The sequence below is a fragment of the Manis pentadactyla genome, chromosome 16 (genome assembly GCF_030020395.1).
Source record: "Manis pentadactyla isolate mManPen7 chromosome 16, mManPen7.hap1, whole genome shotgun sequence".
NCBI classification, from domain to species: Eukaryota; Metazoa; Chordata; class Mammalia; order Pholidota; family Manidae; genus Manis; species Manis pentadactyla.
Window position 1 is genome coordinate 26,172,475 of NC_080034.1, and position 16,512 is coordinate 26,188,986.

The 16,512-nt window shown below is 54.8% G+C and overlaps 1 protein-coding gene across 4 annotated transcripts in view; it reads left to right on the top strand.

Moving 5' to 3' along the window:
* The window catches only part of LOC118933299 (anthrax toxin receptor-like), a 41,509-nt gene extending 26,398 nt beyond the window's left edge, over window positions 1-15,111 (top strand). For 2 of the 4 annotated variants that reach the window (XM_057493784.1, XM_057493781.1), the window contains exons 10-15: window positions 3,627-3,719; window positions 4,845-4,914; window positions 5,484-5,574; window positions 7,097-7,313; window positions 9,421-9,656; window positions 14,881-15,111. In XM_057493784.1, coding sequence (XP_057349767.1) covers window positions 3,627-3,719; window positions 4,845-4,914; window positions 5,484-5,574; window positions 7,097-7,313; window positions 9,421-9,422 — 473 coding nt within the window. In that variant the 3' untranslated portion in view covers window positions 9,423-9,656; window positions 14,881-15,111. Of the gene's footprint in view, window positions 1-3,626; window positions 3,720-4,844; window positions 4,915-5,483; window positions 5,575-7,096; window positions 7,314-9,420; window positions 9,657-10,021; window positions 10,127-14,880 lie in introns of all 4 variants that reach the window. The other 2 variants (XM_057493783.1, XM_057493782.1) reach the window with 2 other exon arrangements.
* The last annotated feature ends 1,401 nt before the right edge of the window (window positions 15,112-16,512 follow it).

Consider the following 16,512-nt stretch of genomic DNA (forward strand, 5'->3'; position numbering starts at 1 on the left):
GTCAAACTATTTAGAAACCACCCCAGAAATCCAAGTCTGATTAGTATTTGAAATGTAATTTGAATGGGTAAGGGACCTCTGGGATGATGGCTTCCAACGGAGCCAGCTGTTGGGGGCAGCTGTCTGACTCCCCATTTTCTGAACATGCAGTGTGGAGGGGGCCTAGCAACCCCACACATGGGGGCCTTCCCTGCTCCTCCTGGGTTAAGTGCAGCCAGTTTGACATCTTCATTTCTGTGATTATGTCTGCTGGACACACGGGCCATGGCATCTGACTGACATGACAAGCCACAGGTGAGGGTGCCAGTCACCATTCCCCATGGCAGCCAAGATGAAGTGACAGGTGCCTGCAACATGCCCTCTACCAGTGTGGCCCAGAGTTTTGGCTCTGATCTGTTATACTGCTGCCTTGTCAAATGCCACTACACAGAGTGACAGTCACTTGAAAGTACAAAGCAGAAACCTGGACCCCAAAGGAAGTAAAAGAACCCGTTTCATCAGGCTGCCCTGGGGATGCAATCAGGTGGCCCTGAGGAAGCAGGCAGGGGCTGGGCATGAGGCTCAAGGGATCCTCCCTGCCCCTAAGCCTGTGCTCCAGCCCATCACAGGTACAAGTGCTCAGAGAGGCCACTTACCCACCCCAGGCTGACCACGGAACCTGAGGTCACTAGCTGACAACATGCAGGGCAAGCACCCCTCTGCTCTAAACCTCATTTTCTGCAGAGGTGGGGTTGGGCAGCTAGGCTACTATAAGCCCTGCCTCAGTTTCCCACCCATCCTCTGAGGCCCAACTCACAGGAGTCTCACCCTCAAAGCTGCTCCTGGTGGACCGCCCCCTCTGCCTCCCTCTGCCTTTGGTCTCCACCTCTCATTAGTCATTTGTCATCCAAGGTGCACCATGACTTCTGCTGGGCTCTGTCCATGATATTATTTCTATCATGCAGCTTTCTGTTTCCAATCTTTTATTATGCAAAGCTTAAAATGTTCAGCATTGGAAACAATTGTACAATGAGCCCCCATCTCCACTAACTGGTCCTCAGAATTCCTGTGTGACCTTATTGTCTGGTCATGTGTGGAACTAGTCCTTGCTGGCTCTCGCTCTCTCCTTCAATGATCCATCTTATTTCTGAAGCATCTCATAGTGAAATACCGACATCAGGCTACCTCACATGAAACCCTTCAGTCTGCATATCTTAAACTAGGGACTAATGATCGTTGAGAGTTCTCTTTCTGAAATGCAGAAATGGTAACGGTGCCATTTGGCAAGGCTGGGAATTGCACGGGACCCTGTGTGAGTCAGCCCATGGACATACAGAATTTAGCACTGCCCAGGAAAACCCCCTGGATGCCCTCCCAGGCAATTGCCTCCAGCCCCGCCCCTGGGGGCAGCTCCTCTCCTGACATTTCCTCCAGGCAGTCCGCTGCTTTGCACCTGTCCTCGGTGGGCCCACGTGCTATGAATGCTGGCTCTGGCCTGGTGCGCTGGGCACGGTGGTCTGGCATTCATCCTGCCTGTGTATTTGCTGGGGATGCTGGGGCTGTTCACCCCCGGGGGGCCATGCTGGAGGAGGGGCCTCGAATTGTTTTCCTTATGAGACTGGCCATTGCAGGGCCTTCTGTGCAGTAAGGGACCCTCCTGCCACCAGCCTGGGTAGCCACTGTCCCTCCACTATGATGAGGGTCCCCGTTGGTCCCATCCCACTCTCTCCCAGAGAGAACTACTATGAGGACTTGACTATACATATGTTACATACCTGTGTAATGAGAACTTGATTACACGTGTGCACACCTATCTCAGTAAACTTGACAAGGATATTTCCATATTAGTGGGATTATGCACTACATAATATTTTCCAGCCATCTGCATAGCCATCTGTTATGTTGAAGGACCAAATTAATTTCATTAGTCTCCCTTGTTCAACAGTAAGATTGTTCTGAAGGAGATGCTACTACAAGCCACTCTGTGGGGTCTTCCCAAGCGTCCCTCTCTGTGGGCATGGGACAGGGTTCTCCTGGGATCAGTACCAGCAGTAGAATAGCTGCAGGCAGGGGACACACAGGTGAACAGTGGGTGAGCAGTGTGGGGATTCTCTCCACGAGACTGTGCCAGGCAGCACGTGGTGTCCCAGCCCCTACCTGGCCGCCCCAGGGCAGTCAGCTCCCGCTGTGCCCCTGCCAGTCCTGGCGGTCAGCCACCCTTCCTCACTGCCCAGCTCCACCTGGCCTTCCCAGGGAGCTGCCTTCCATCCCCTGTCCTTGGATCCCGGGCAGCCTGGTGTGTAACTTTTCTCCCAGCAAGAATGCCCTCCCTTCCAGAAAGGCTCTGCCTCCCGTCCTGGGGCTGCAGGTCCCTCTGCGCTCTCAGAGCTGGTGGGCAGCAGCGGGAGTGTAGCGGGGGAAGTACAGCTGCCTGCAAGCTGGCCCTGCTCACTCCTGGATTCATTTTCTTCTTGGGGTTTTTGCTGTTGGAGGAACAGGGTGAGGGCAGATAGAATGTACAAGGAGCAGCTGTCTGGGCAGAGCACAGTCCTTTACCTCAACATCTCTGCTGCTCAAAACCCTGAAACCTCATCCTGCCCCCACTTGCCTACAATTCCCAGAGTCAACCAGACCCTTGAGAGCTGTAGTTCCTGCAAGAGGACAAGTGGCCAAGAGCAGGGCCTGACGGGCAGAAGGGACACAAGGCCGGGTATGATGCATGGAGCAGAGGGGCGCTGTGCACCGTTCCCAGAAGTGCCGGCTCCTGCCATGCTCTGGGCTCTCAGCCCTGCCCTGGGCTGCCACACTCCCTGTGTGTCACAGACATGGGAGTAGAGGCTGTTGCCAAATTTCCCCACGAGGCTCAGGCCAGCTAGGTCCCCTCTAGGGTTTCATGCTCAGTAGTCACAGCCCCATGAGTTGAAAACCAGAGCCCAGGGTGTTCCAGAGGAGCTGCATGATAGCTATTCAGCTGAGTCTAGAGTAGAGGTGGCATCCTCTCTGGTCCCGGATTGGGCACTGAGATCAGATCCTGACCCTCTGACTGCCAGGTGTTGGGGGAAGCCACGTACCCTATTGAAACCCCACATTCTGTTTCCACAAGAATGCGCCTGGCTTCTCTGGTTTCCATTCTGCCATAGGCCCCCAGAAAGAGTGGGGGGGCAATAGAGAATTGACTCCAGGTGGCAGAAAGTCCCCAGGCCCCCAGGTGCGCGTGTGCAGCTCAGACGTGACACAGGGCTGACTCACCAGGATGTCTTGGCTCCTCTCTCAATTACATAAGGGTTGCCTGGTCCCTGCCTATGCCCATTAGGGGCACCGTGGTATTTCAGAGCAGAAACCCGTGGCTGGGTTTGCCCCTATGGAGGGAACTAGGCTGGGTGCCTTAATGGATGGACTTCATGGGTCACGGGAAGTGGGGAGGGGCCCGTGAGTGCTCTAGGCCCAGCCCAGGCTCCTGAGAGTGGGCCCTCAGTGACCCCTGGGGAGGATCTGGCCAGGGGGTTGCCCAGATGTGGGTTCAGCTACAGCTGCCTTCTCCCTAGAGTTCAGGGGGATTCTGTTTTGGGGGCGGCCTGCCATAGTTGTGATCTGAGGAAAATACCTCAGCACTTCCTCACACAGACATTTGGATATTACTCTTGCAGATAAAAATGAAGTCAAGGTTATTGGAAAAGGTTTTGAAAACATACAGAAGGATGAAGTTGTCTGTCGATTTCGACTTGGAAAGGAAACCGTAGGTAAGTAGCCCCTCCTTTCCTCCAGGGACAGCTGTCCCACAGCAAGCCAAGCCTTCAAAGCCCATGTTGACCATTCGCTATGTACACACTGAAAATAAGCAACATGGACAGTGGAAGGGGTAAATGGTTGGGAGCCTGGCAGGACTTAATCGGTCCCCAGCACCATCCCACCCCTGGGAGCAGCCTCTCCTGCAGCCCTGGCTGGGTGTGGGGTGGGGTGTGCCCTAAGAGCTGCATCCCCCTCCCTTTCCTGGGCTCTCACGTCCCTTGAGAGGCAAGGACTTGAGTCCATTAGTCTGTGGGAGGGAAGTTGAGGCAGCCCCAGGGCTCTGAGTCTTTGCCAGATCTCCCTGGATGGTGTGTTCACTTGAGATTGAAAGGTGATGCCATAAAAAATCCTAAAGAATCCACTCTAAAACTACTAGAACTAGTATCTGAATTCAGCAAAGTTGCAGGTTACAAAATTAATACACAGAAACCTGTTGCATTCTTATACACTAAGGATGAACTAGCAGAAAGAGAAGTCAGGAAAATAATTCCATTCACAATTGCATCCAAAAGAATAAAATACCTAAAAATAAACCTAACAAAGGAAGTGAAATACCTATACCCTGAAAACTACAAGATATACTCTAAACAGAAATTAAAGAAGACACAAATAAATGGAAATTCATCCCATGCATGTAACAGTGGTTTGAAAACTCCTTTCCAGTCAATCATGCTTGTCCAGGCCCCTCTCCATACTGGGCTGCCATCACATCATTCTTCTCTCTGGACTGTGAATATCCAATGGGAAAGTCAGTTTGCACCTCTTTGGGGACTTTTTCCCCATTTAATCCTAACCATTCCACACCCCAGGCACCAATCCTTTTCCCTGACCATACTTAGCATTTAGTTTTCATTATGAGCTCCCACAAAGGGGTAAGAATGTTCAGAAGGTCGTAGCTAATCTGACAATCGAGTCACCAGCACAGTACTTGGTGTGAGGTAGGTGCTCTGAGGAAGGCAGAGAATAGAAGCTGACATCTGCCATAGGGTGAGCTTTGCTTGCCAAGGGCCACAGGAGGGGAGATGGGGATGTGGGGACATGTCCATTCACATTATTTGCATGTAAATTTCTTCCAGGAATAGAGGCTGTATCTGTGCAAGATACCTCTGTTACATGCCCAGGACTGAAGATAAATAACTGGGGCCAGTAAGTGAAAAGCTCAGAGAGCAGTGGTCAGTTTTTGGCACTATGGCGTGACCAGCGTGGGGAGTGCCTCCTCTGGCCGAGCTGCTCACACCTGTTTTGGGAGGGCTCAGGGCTTCCTCTGCACCCACCTGTGTGGGTGGTACCCTGAGGGGCTGTGATCCCCTGTCACCCAGGTTCTGTCAAGGAGGGCAGGATGCAGGAGGGGATGGGCCCCAGGGATGGTACCTTTGGCCCAGGCAGCCTTTCAGGGCCAAGCCAGCATACCCTGTCATAGAAAAGAGTTTGGAAGGTGACACCAAACAGCCAGCCTGGCCACTGAGCCCATGGCCACGAGGGCAACTGGGCCATGCAGGGCTCCTCACGGCCCGCTCAGCCTTCATTGCAGAGGTTGACCTCATCTCGCCTGGGGTGGGCTCTCCTGTCCCATGCTGCCTCCTATTTGGTGTCCTGAATGCCCACTGATCAGAGCCATTACAAGGAGGATCACTGTCGGGCTGCAGGTTGAGCCATTAGTGCGCCCACTGTGCCGTCTGGGCTGCTGGTCACCATCTGCCCTTTCTGCGTTTTAGGGCTGTCTTCATCGATATCAGCCTGAATAATGGCCTCACCTTTATCAAGACCGATTTTGATGTCAGCAGGAGGAACTGTGTGACTTCCAGGGTAAGACTGCAGCCTCCCTCTGGGACTATACTCAGTCCATTCACTGAGTGGAGAGATACACTGGGAAGCAAAAGGCAGGAACAATGCCCAGGGCAGGCCCAGCAAGCAGCTTGTGTAGCTGGTCACCTGTGCAGCACGTCACAGCCACTACAGCCCCTTAGCCCTTCACTGGGGAGCTGTGCCCCCACTCTCAGAAGTGCCTGGGAGTCCCTCTGTCAAAGTGTCTGGGGCTGTGCAGCTCCTCTGCTCTGTTGCAAGCCAAGGTTCCCTGAAAGCACATGGCACCGACCACTTGGAGCTCCAAGTGGACTCCGGAACAATGCTGAGACCGGCCCCCTGACTCCCACCTTGCCGCCTCCCTGGCCTGGTTCTCCTGGTGGGGAGTTCAGAGCTCCATCTGGGTCTGGCTTAGGTGAGGGGTGGAGGCTGGAGGCTGTGTGCAGGGAGCTAGAGTCCAGGCCCTCAAAACTGGGGTCCCAGACCCAGGAGCCCTGGAGGCTGGGACCACCTGTCGCCCTGCATAGTTGAGGTGAATTTCCACTGCACTGGTGCTTCGGCCCAGCTGTGGGTACAGCCCCTGCCCCCTAGCCTGCCATCAAACAGCCCTGACGCTCCTGTGCATGTCTGTTTATAGTTATCCCTGGGTGTCTGCTCACAGATCAGCAGACAGAACTGACCCATTTGCCCATCAGCAGTCCCACCCAGTGACAACCGCCCTTCAACAGCCACATTGGGAAAAGGACTCAGGAGCCAGCTGGAGTCTACTCCCAGCACAGTGGCTTCTCCCCCAGCCCTGGCCTGGCCTCTCCTCTCCTCTGGCCTGCCCCCTGGGAACTGAGTCAGTCTCGCCCTGTTCCTCTCCCACTTCTCTGAAGCATCTCACTTGGTTTAACGGTTCAGGACTTGTAGCACCTGACTGCACAGATGCAGTGAGCTTCTCCTTGGCCATGAGTAACAACAGGACAGGAGCCCCCATTCCTTACGGGCCTGCCCTGTACTAGGACAGGCTATGAACTCTAAACCTCACAGCTGTCCACTCACTCGCTCCTGCAGATGTGGAAGTGCAGGTTCAGAGGGGCTGAGCGGCTCTGCGGAAGGGGGCAGGGAGGGTGAGGCTGTGGGGAGATAGACCCAGGGTGCTGCCCTGATCCTGCAATCCCCCTTCATCCCAGCCCCAGCAGCCCCTGCTTCACCCCCTGTGTGCCTTCACTGGTGTGCTCCTCACCAGGCCCCTGTGCTGTCAGCCCAGGCGTGCAGTGGGGGCTGCCTGTGGCCCAGCACAGAGGATGCCGGACTCCCTGAAAGGGCTCTGGGGTGGAGCCTCTGAGCGGGGTCTGTGGCACAGGGCTCCTCAGGGGCCCTCAGGGTCCAGCCCTGGGCTCCTAGCCCCACTGTGCCCTCTCAGAGTGGGGCAATCTGAGTGTAAAAGTGGATTTGGAGGTGTGGGGTGGGATGCCAAGTGATAGGCACCACAGGAAGTTGCCCAGGTGTACCGAGGACTTAACACATGTGCTTTCTTCAGAAGGGGACCCCACCTGCCCTACTGGGTGCCGTATCACCAACTGCGCAACAACGTGACCTTCCAGATACTGTGCTGAGAGACACACAGGATATTGACCCAGATATATGGTCTCCCAGTCCAGTTTTATTCATTTTCAACCCTCTCTTCTGCACTGTGATTCTCCTGATGCTGTCCTTTATCCTGCTGGTGTACTGTACCTGCCAATGCTGCATTCAATGTGAGTGACCCCTGACTACACAGCCCTGTGGCCCAGGCCCTCCCCAGCCCCCCAAAGTATCAGGACTCCTGGCTGCCCCAGAATTCCGCCTGTGGGAAGGTCCCATCAGTTCTGAGGTCATCACCTGAGCACATGGAGGCTCAGAGCTGCCCTCCCATTCCTGGGCACACAGCCTGGCCTCTAAGGAGCTTTGTGCCTTAGGCTTCCCTCAGAGAGGGGCCCTGTGGGCTGCCCTCCCCCTGAGGAGAAGTGACCCCAGGCCCTGACTCAGGCTTCTGAAGGACTCAAAGGGACAAAGGCCAGGGAGAGACTCTACTGTGGATTGGAGAAAACACAGATCCTGCCTGGGCAATGATGGCCCCAAAGGGAGGGCCAGGTGCCCCAGGATTCCTCTCCTCTGGGGCAGCTGTGCCTTTACAAACAGACATGGCCTCTGCCCATCTCTGGAGCCCTGTCCTTCCTTTCCAGTCACTACTCAGGACCATGTTGTGCTGGGCCCTGTGCTGGGCAGGGGACAGAAATGAAGTGGCCCCATTCCTGCCATGGCAGCTCCAGATCTGGTGTCTCAATTGTCCTTGGTCCCTGGGGTACTGGGGGAAAAATGTCACCTTCATGGCATGTGGCCAGTGTCCTGCATAACCAGAGCAATAGCAAAGGGCAGAGGCGGGCCCCAGGGAGGGCGGGCACAGAGGCCTGGCTAGCCGGGCTCCCAAGGACAGGTGTGGGAGCACTGTGGGAGGAGGGACCCCCAGAGGTGTGAGAGGGCAGCACCAGCAAGACACCTGCAGGTCTGAGATCTGCAAACTGGGGACATGAGGACAGGAAGCCAGGGTGCTGGGTGGACTTCCCTGAGGGCTGAGCACAGGGGAGGTTCAGGGTGTGCGGAGTAAGGGGAGGGAGGAGCAGGATGGGAAGGGGAGGATCTCTTGTCTTCATAAGACATCAAGGCTGCTGATGAAAACCACCTGGTTAGACACCTTTACCAGCACCAGGCATCCCAGGCTGAATGTCTCCCCGGGGACCCACAGGGAAGTGTGGGCTCAGCTCAGGCAGGTGGAGCCTGCTGGCCACAGACCCGCACGCAGTGAGCACCCAGATGGACACCCAAAGCCCTGTTCTGTCCTGTGCTGCAGAGCAGGTCCCCTCCTGGGGGCATGGCTGAGCCAGAGCCCTTCTCACCCTGTGTTTATCACTCCATCTTTCTATTTCCCAGAAGCCACCACCAAAACCAGACACGGTAGGTCATGTTTAGTTGTGGTGGTGCCAGAGCCTGAGGGCACACTGGCCTTCACAATGAGGCCCCCCTCAGCTAGGGAGACCTCCCCGCACCCTGCAGCTCTCATGCCCTGAGCAGAGAGAGAGGGGCCCCCTATAAGATGTGGGACTCACAGTGTCACACAGAGGACACCCTTCTCATGCTCCCATCAGAGCCTGACCAAGGGCCTCTGTCACTGAATTAGCAACTCGGGCCTGTTTCAGCAACTGCTATGATTCCCACTGAAACAAAGGGGCTTTTGTTCAATCCCCAAGGGCCTGTGAGTAGGAGGCTCTTCCATAGGACTCAGGTGAAGTATGGTAAAGAAGCTCGGGTTTCAGGACCTTGTCCCCTCCTCTGGGCTCTCATGTATGTGGCGCTGCATTTCACAGGCCTTCATCCCTGAATGCTGGCTGAGAGAGGGGCTACGGTGGGGTTCATCTTTCGGGGCAGTAGGGCTCAGGAGAGTAGAGGGCATCTTATATGGCATTAGGCTGTGAGGGAGGCCCAGCCCAGGTGCGCACAGAGCCCAAGTATCAGGTGAGCAGGCATGGCTCACCTGGGGTGGGTGTCCCAGGGCAGGAAATGAGGGTCTGGGGTTAGTGGAAGGTGGGCCTCCCTGTCCGCGTCAGTACTCTGTATGGATGCAGGTGGCCTGGGGAGACCAATCTACCAGGGTCACATGAGCACAGCCCTGTCCTTGCAAACCCTGGCCACCTTCTAAGTCACAGAGTCCCAGGACCAGGTCTCTAAGGGAGCTGCCTCAGGGAACAAAGGGGATGTGATAGAATTTCTTGCCCTTTTGGGGAACAGCCTTATTTGCAAACTAAGAATTTGCTGGCTTTTCCCTAGGATGGCTCTCTCCTAAGGGACAGGGTGCGACTCCTTGGTCCTTGAGTTCTCCCAGCAAACATTGCGGAGTGGCCAGGAAGTGACAGGTGCAGGGCAATAGCTACAGCGTCCCCACCCCGGGAGCTGCCTGGAAGGAAGCAGACACTGTTTTCTCTTTCTAGAGCCTGGCGTCACCAGGACAGAAGTGCTGCACAGTAATTATGTCATGTTGTAATAAAGACGAAACGACAGCGCAGGTGAGAAGGGCCCTAGACAGGTGCTGATACCCCAGGCTGGGCTGAGGGAGGACAGGGGCAGCCGGCTCCTGCCCCACAGACACGGGCCCAGAAGGCCGGGCTTCTGTGGTGGTGAGGTTATGGGTGCTGGGCTTCGATCACCTGACGCCACAGTACAAGACACCGTCCGGGCCCTAGAGGCCTGGGAGAGAGAAAAGGCACAAGGGCTCATATTCCCCCGCACCAGGCTGGTCCCAGCCCCCGGGGCTCCCCCTTGGCACGGGCCCAGGCTTCTGGATGTGGGTGGCTGCCCGACAGGTGCCAGCCGCCGTTCTGGCAGAGCTTGTCGTCCGCCCCAGCAAAGCTCGGGTTTCCCTGGCCCTCAGGTGGATCGGTGAGAACAAACTGAACGGCATGAAGCCCACGCAGGGCAGGGACGGCCAGGGAAGGTCTGTGCCAAGTTCTTTCTGCCATGAACACTCCCCGGAAATGTGAGTGTCACCTGCTGCTCTTGCAGAGGTCCCCTCTGCAGAGTGAGGGAGAGAACTGCAGGGTCCCTGTGACCCACTGGGAAAGGGTGATGGGCGCCTGGAGGAGGGGCCTGGAGGACCCCCACCCCCAGGAAGAACCAGGGCCCCACCCAGTGAGGAGAACCCAGTCCTGCAGGGCCCAGAGATGACAGGGGTGGACAGGGACCTGGTTGGCAGGTGTTGAGGAAGAAAGAGCCCCATGGTGTCTGTCAGGCTCTGCCACTGTCTTCCTGATTCTACATCTATTTTTGACAGATCCTTTCATTCCTCCTAAGCTTCAAATGGCAGCTGAGAGCCATCCTGCTCTTGCTGCAGGCAGTGTGGGGGCCCCAGGGATCCCAAAACTTACCTGCCAGAGATAGAAGCCCCTTGCTGGGGATTGTTCTGCCACAGTGCCTGCCCCATGGTCACACCTGTCAGGGCTCAGAGGGGCCTGAGCCACAGGTTCCGGCATCTATAATGCCACCTGCCATTGGGTCCAGGGCCACTTTCTGGTCTGTTCTCTGCCTTCCTCTGGTCCCCACCTAACTCTAGTATCATGAACCTGCCCCCTGAGCAGAACAAGGGTCCTCTTGCCTTCTGTGTGTCCCCGAGATGCAGGCCCTGTTCCCCACCTTTCCAGCTCCTGTGCTGTGACCACCCCATGTTTCCTCCTCACGTCCTCTCTTTAGTCACTTTGTATTGCCTCCAACCTTTGACCTTTTCCTCTAAACGTAGCCCATAACTCTCCTACACCAAAAATTCTGATTTGTTCTAAATTCCAAAACTTTCAGTGACTGACCATAATCTCACTCCAAACACACAAGGCTGACGGGCCCCCTGCCCACGGTGGAGGCTGCAGCATGGGGTTGGCAATGCCCTGCGGACAGAGCCAGAGGGGATGCTCCCCTCTCAAGACAGCGGCCAAGCCTTAAGTTTCCTCACAGCCACACCTGCTTTTCAGGACAAACTGGGCCCCTTGTGTGACTTTGTTGAGACCTGCACCGAGGGGCCACAGGCGTGTCAGCCCACGAATATGTAAGCGGGGCACAGAGGTGCTCCCTCTGGGCTGGGGGACTTTGCTTGTGCCCTTGACAGTTACCCTCAGGCACAGTGGGTCAGAGAGCCCTGTATGGGCACCTGCCAAGGATGATGTCCAAGACATGGGGGCATGGCGCTCCTGAGCCCCCGGCTGACCCTGGGCAGGGCCCCCACACAGTCCCGTGCATTGTCATCGCAAGGTGTTAGGACACTTATTACTTAGGGCAACAGACCTGGGGGGAAAAGCAGGCCATTGAGGTCTCTTGGCCTCCCAAACCACTGTCCCTCTGCACTGAGCACCCCACCCTGTAGTATGCAGCTCCCTTCAATTCCTGAGACTCTCCTGGCTGCTCAGGCAGGTGTCAGGCTTACTAGTTACTAAGGATTCCTTCCTTCCATTATTGCCTTTGACACCAAGAGGGAAGCCAAATTGTTATAATCATCATCTTAGAATTTAATAATAACAGTGACTAATTTTTATTGTGTTCCCCTTAGTGACCAGTTGATAGATCAGAACCATACATAGTTTCACTGTTTCAATCCTCCCAGTAACTGCCCCTGTAGGTTTTAATGGTGTCCCAGGTTTACTAAGATGGCCGTGACACAGAGAGGCCAAGCGACTTTTCCCACATCACAAAGCCTGGAGGTGGCAGAGTTGAACTTGAAACTCACCCCTGGCTCCTCCCTTCTCACTGCCCTGCCCCCCTTTGGGGTCAGCACTCATTTCCTGACGGCTTTATCCCCAAACCACCAGAGGGTGGCCCTACTCAGACCCTGGGGCCAAGGACAGCTCCTGGCTCACGTGGAACTCATCTGCCTGAGCTTCCTCAGCCTCAGACCCTTTGCACGGACTGGGCCGGGACACCTGGAGGACTTGTGGTCCCCAGAGTCCAAGCAGGGCTGCACTGGCCACATCCTGGCTCCAATGACTGAGCAGGCAGCATTTAGAAGTTCAGGGCAGCCCCAGAAGCCTCTGCACTTGGCTGATGAGACACACCTGAGGCATGCTTGTGTCCAGCAGGGCCACTGCCTGGCATCAGAGGTTCAGGTCTCCTGTGGAAGGTGGGCTCTAGGTTCTGCCCAGTGGAGTCACAACCCGGAGACACCATGCAGGGGCAGGGGCAGAGACAACAGAGCCAGGTAGAGAGTTCAAGCAAGGGGAAGCAAGCGACCAGAGGGTGGACAAGAGCAAGCTGCTAGGATGGCCTTCGTGCCCAGCAAGGTGAGGGTGGGGACCCTGAGCAACTGTCTGAAATGGTCACCTTTCCAAGGGCCCAACTCAGGCGAGGAGGGTAGCAGAGTGATGGGTTCTGGGCATGTACAGCTGCCCAGGGTTTGGCCAGGCCCCTCAGGACCACCTCTGAAGTCGTCCCAGCAGTGGTGTGAGCCCCAGGTGACCACCTGTTTGTTCGCTGGTGGCACAGTGGGGGTCTCAGAGGTCAGGGAAGTGGGCGAGGTCACCCCAACAGTACGTGGCAGCACGCAGGATTTCTTACATGAACTGAGCTCGTGCTGAGGAGAGCTGTGCCCTGTGCACGGGCTCCCCCTCTCTCCCCTGCCACAGCCCTGGAGACCCCAGGACTGTAGGATTCCAGCTGGATGTCTGGACCCTCTCACAGGTGCTGGGGTTTTGGCTCCTGCTCTTTAAGCCTTCAGTGTTAGAGTCTAGGCCTCAAGGTAATGATTGGCTGAGAAGCTTTGGTGTCACTGGGCCCTGCAGTTTCTGCAGAACAGGAAGGGCCCCAGCCCAGCCTGATCTCAGCGCCAGCCAGCCAGCCCAGCATGCCTGGGGACATGTTACCAAGGAGTGGCCTTGTGGCCTTGCACCTACTAACAGAGGCAGCCTTGTTCACTTCTGCTCTGGCAAACAGGCTGTGTCTCTGCCCCACTGCCTTCAAATCCCAGAGGAGTTTCTCTCCTACTGCTCCCTTACAGAGCATCCCTCCTACACACACACAGACAGACTCACATACTCACACACACACACACACACACACACACACTCTCCTAATGCTCCCTTACAGAGCATCCCTCCTACACACACACACACACTCACTCACTCACACACACACACACACACACACACACACTCTCCTAATGCTGCCTTACAGAGCATCCCTCCTACACACACACACACACACACACACACACACACTCTCTCTCTCTCCTAATGCTCCCTTACAGAGCATCCCTCCTACACACACACACACTCACTCACTCACACACACACACACGCACACACACACACACACACTCTCCTAATGCTGCCTTACAGAGCATCCCTCCTACACACACACACACACACACACACACACACACTCTCTCTCTCTCCTAATGCTCCCTTACAGAGCATCCCTCCTACACACACACACACACACACACACACACACACTCACACACACATCCTGATTCTCTTCCCCATTGCCAGCCCCCACCCCCCACACGTCCTGATTCTCTTCCCCGTTGCCTGAGCCCAGGGCAGCCCACAGTTCATGGGAAACAACCCTTGTAGATCCATCAGGAGAGTCAGGTTCAGGATGGAATCTTGCCCTCTCACTGAACGGGCGCCCCAGGCAACAGAAGGGCTCCCGGCAAGGGTGACCTGTGCCACCCCCTCTCGAGGTCCTTTTTAGACAAAATGGGTGTCATTTACTCCTACAACCCCCTGCAGGGACCAAAGCTGCTGTTAACACACATTTAGGGAAGTTGATCAAAATGATTCTAAAGTTGACCTGAAAAAATAAACAGTTAAGAATATGCCCAAGAGAGAACAGTTAATCTCTTTGGGACCTCCCTGTGGGCACAAGAAGACTGACGTCAGTGCCGAGAAGGGAGATCCAGGTCCAGTGTTCTGGGGGCTATAGGGCCGGAGTGCCCCCAGTTTGGCCTTAGGAATGTGGCATGACAGACAAGGTGTGGGGGGGATGGGTGAGTAGAGTTTGCAAATGTGCAGTGGGCTTGAGAGGTCGGGGTGTCACCGGGCCCCTTGTGGCCTTTCATGCACTAACATAGGCAGCCTTGTTTGTTCTGCTCTCGCAAAAAGGTCAGGGGCTAGGCCAGGGGAGTGGACAGCTCTCCAGCGGAAAAGCCCCAGGGGCAGAGTGGGAGCTTAGGGACACACAGGGCAGGGTCACAGGCTTTGCATGCATGCAGGCCAGGCTGGTGACAAGTGAGGGCCTTGGTGGTGAGGAGTCCAGCAAGGCAGCTGGGCCCTGGAGCTGGATTCCCAGGAGAGGGGAAGCACAGCTGAAGGTGGCAGCTGCCAGGAGCTTCTTCTCGGGGAGGGTGATTTTGTGAGGCCTGCAATAGGGTGGACCAGAGTCAGGTGCCCAGGGGAGAGGAGACGCTCGAGCAGGCCTGAGAAGGGAGGCCACGGGCCTGGCCAGGCAGTAGGCACACAGGAAGGTGAGAGTGGACTTCCTGCCAGAGACAGAGGAGCCCAGGACAGGAAACGGGCAGAGTGCGCTCTGAGGCTTGATGCAGGAGAGACAGGTTCTCGGAAGCCTGATGTTAGCGCGCTCCATGGTGCCCGTAGGCAGACCTGGCGGGGGGATCAGTGGGATTCGGGCCAGCAGGACAAGGGTGGGCTTGAGAAGACAAGGAATGTGGCCAACCCCATGAGTGAGGGAAACTACGGCCTTCAGCCCCCACTTCCACTGGCTTCTCAGGGACTTTCTCTCTCCTGTTCCCCACAGACAGGTGATTCTGCTGTCCCCCTGCTGACGCCCGTCGTGGATCATCCTGCCGCACACAGCATCAACCCAGCTGCCATTGCTCCATCCCCAGCAGCACGTGCTCATGGTGCCAGGGTGCCCAACCTGCCCAGCTGAATGATGCCACTCATACCTGCTGCAGCTTGGACGCTCCGGAAAGCCGCCCTGCAACTCTCACCCCATAACACGATCTCTACAGCACCAAAACCCCAATATTGTTTTTTTGTGTGTGTTTTTTTTATTTTGGTATGATTAATAAACACTTAAATGAGCAACATTATGGTTACTAGATTCCCCCCATTATCAAGTCCCCCTCCACGTACCCCATTACAGTCACTGTCCATCAGTGTAGTAAGATGCTATAGAGTCACTGCTTGTCTTCTCCGTGAAGTACTGCCTTCCCCGTGCACCCCCTCTACATTATGTGTGCTGATTGTAATGCCCCTTTTTCCCCTTCTCCCTCTCTTCCCACCCATCCTCCCCAGTCCCTTTCCCTTTGGGAACTGTTAGTCCATTCTTGGGTTCTGTGAGTCTGCTGCTGTTTTGTTCCTTCAGGTTTTTCTTTGTTCTTATACTCCACAGATGAGTGAAATCATTTGGTACTTGTCTTTCTCTGCCTGGCTTATTTCACTGAGCATAATACCCTCTAGCTCCATCCATGTTGTTGCAAATGGTAGGATTTGTTACCTGCCACTTGAGGAGTATCAGACCCTTAGTTATCAACCCAGGTTGCTGTGGGACTTGGTGTAAGTCCCTTTTATTTATTTTATTTTATATTTTTATTAAAGTATTATTTATATACACTGTTATGAAGGTTTCACATGAAAAACAGTGTGGTTACTACATTCACCCGTATTATCAAGCCCCCCCATACTCCATTGCAGTCACTGTCTGTCAGTGTAGTAAGATGCCACAGAGTCACTATTTGCCTTCTCTGTGCTACACTGTCTTCCCTGTAATCCTCCCCACACCATGTGTGCCAATTGTAATACCCCTCAATCCCCTTCTCCCTCCCTCCCCACCCACCCTCCCCCACTCCTCCCCTTTGGTAACCACTAGTCCCTTCTTGGCGCTGTGAGTCTGCTGCTGTTTTGTTCCTTCAGTTTTGCTTCGTTGTTATATTCCACAAATGAGGGAAATCATTTGGTATGTGTCCTTCTCTGCCTGGCTTATTTTACTGAGCATAATATCCTCCAGCTCCATCCATGTTGTTGCAAATGGTAGGATTTGTTTCTTTCTTATGGCTGAATAATATTCCATTGTGTATATGTACCACCTCTTCTTTATCCATTCATCTACTGATGGACAGTTAGGTTGCTTCCATATCTTGGCTATTATAAATAGTGCTGAGATAAACATAGGGGTGCATATGTCTTTTTGAATCTGAGAACTTGTTTTCTTTGGAGAAATTCCTAGGAGTGGAATTCCCGGGTCAAATGGTATTCCTATTTTTAGTTTTTTGAGGAACCTCCATATTGCTTTCCACAATGGTTGAACCAGCTTACATTACCACCAGCAGTGTAGGAGGGTTCCCCTTTCTCTGCATCCTCACCAGCATTTGTTCTTAGTCTTTTCAATGCCGGCCATCCTAACTGGTGTGAGGTGGTACCACAT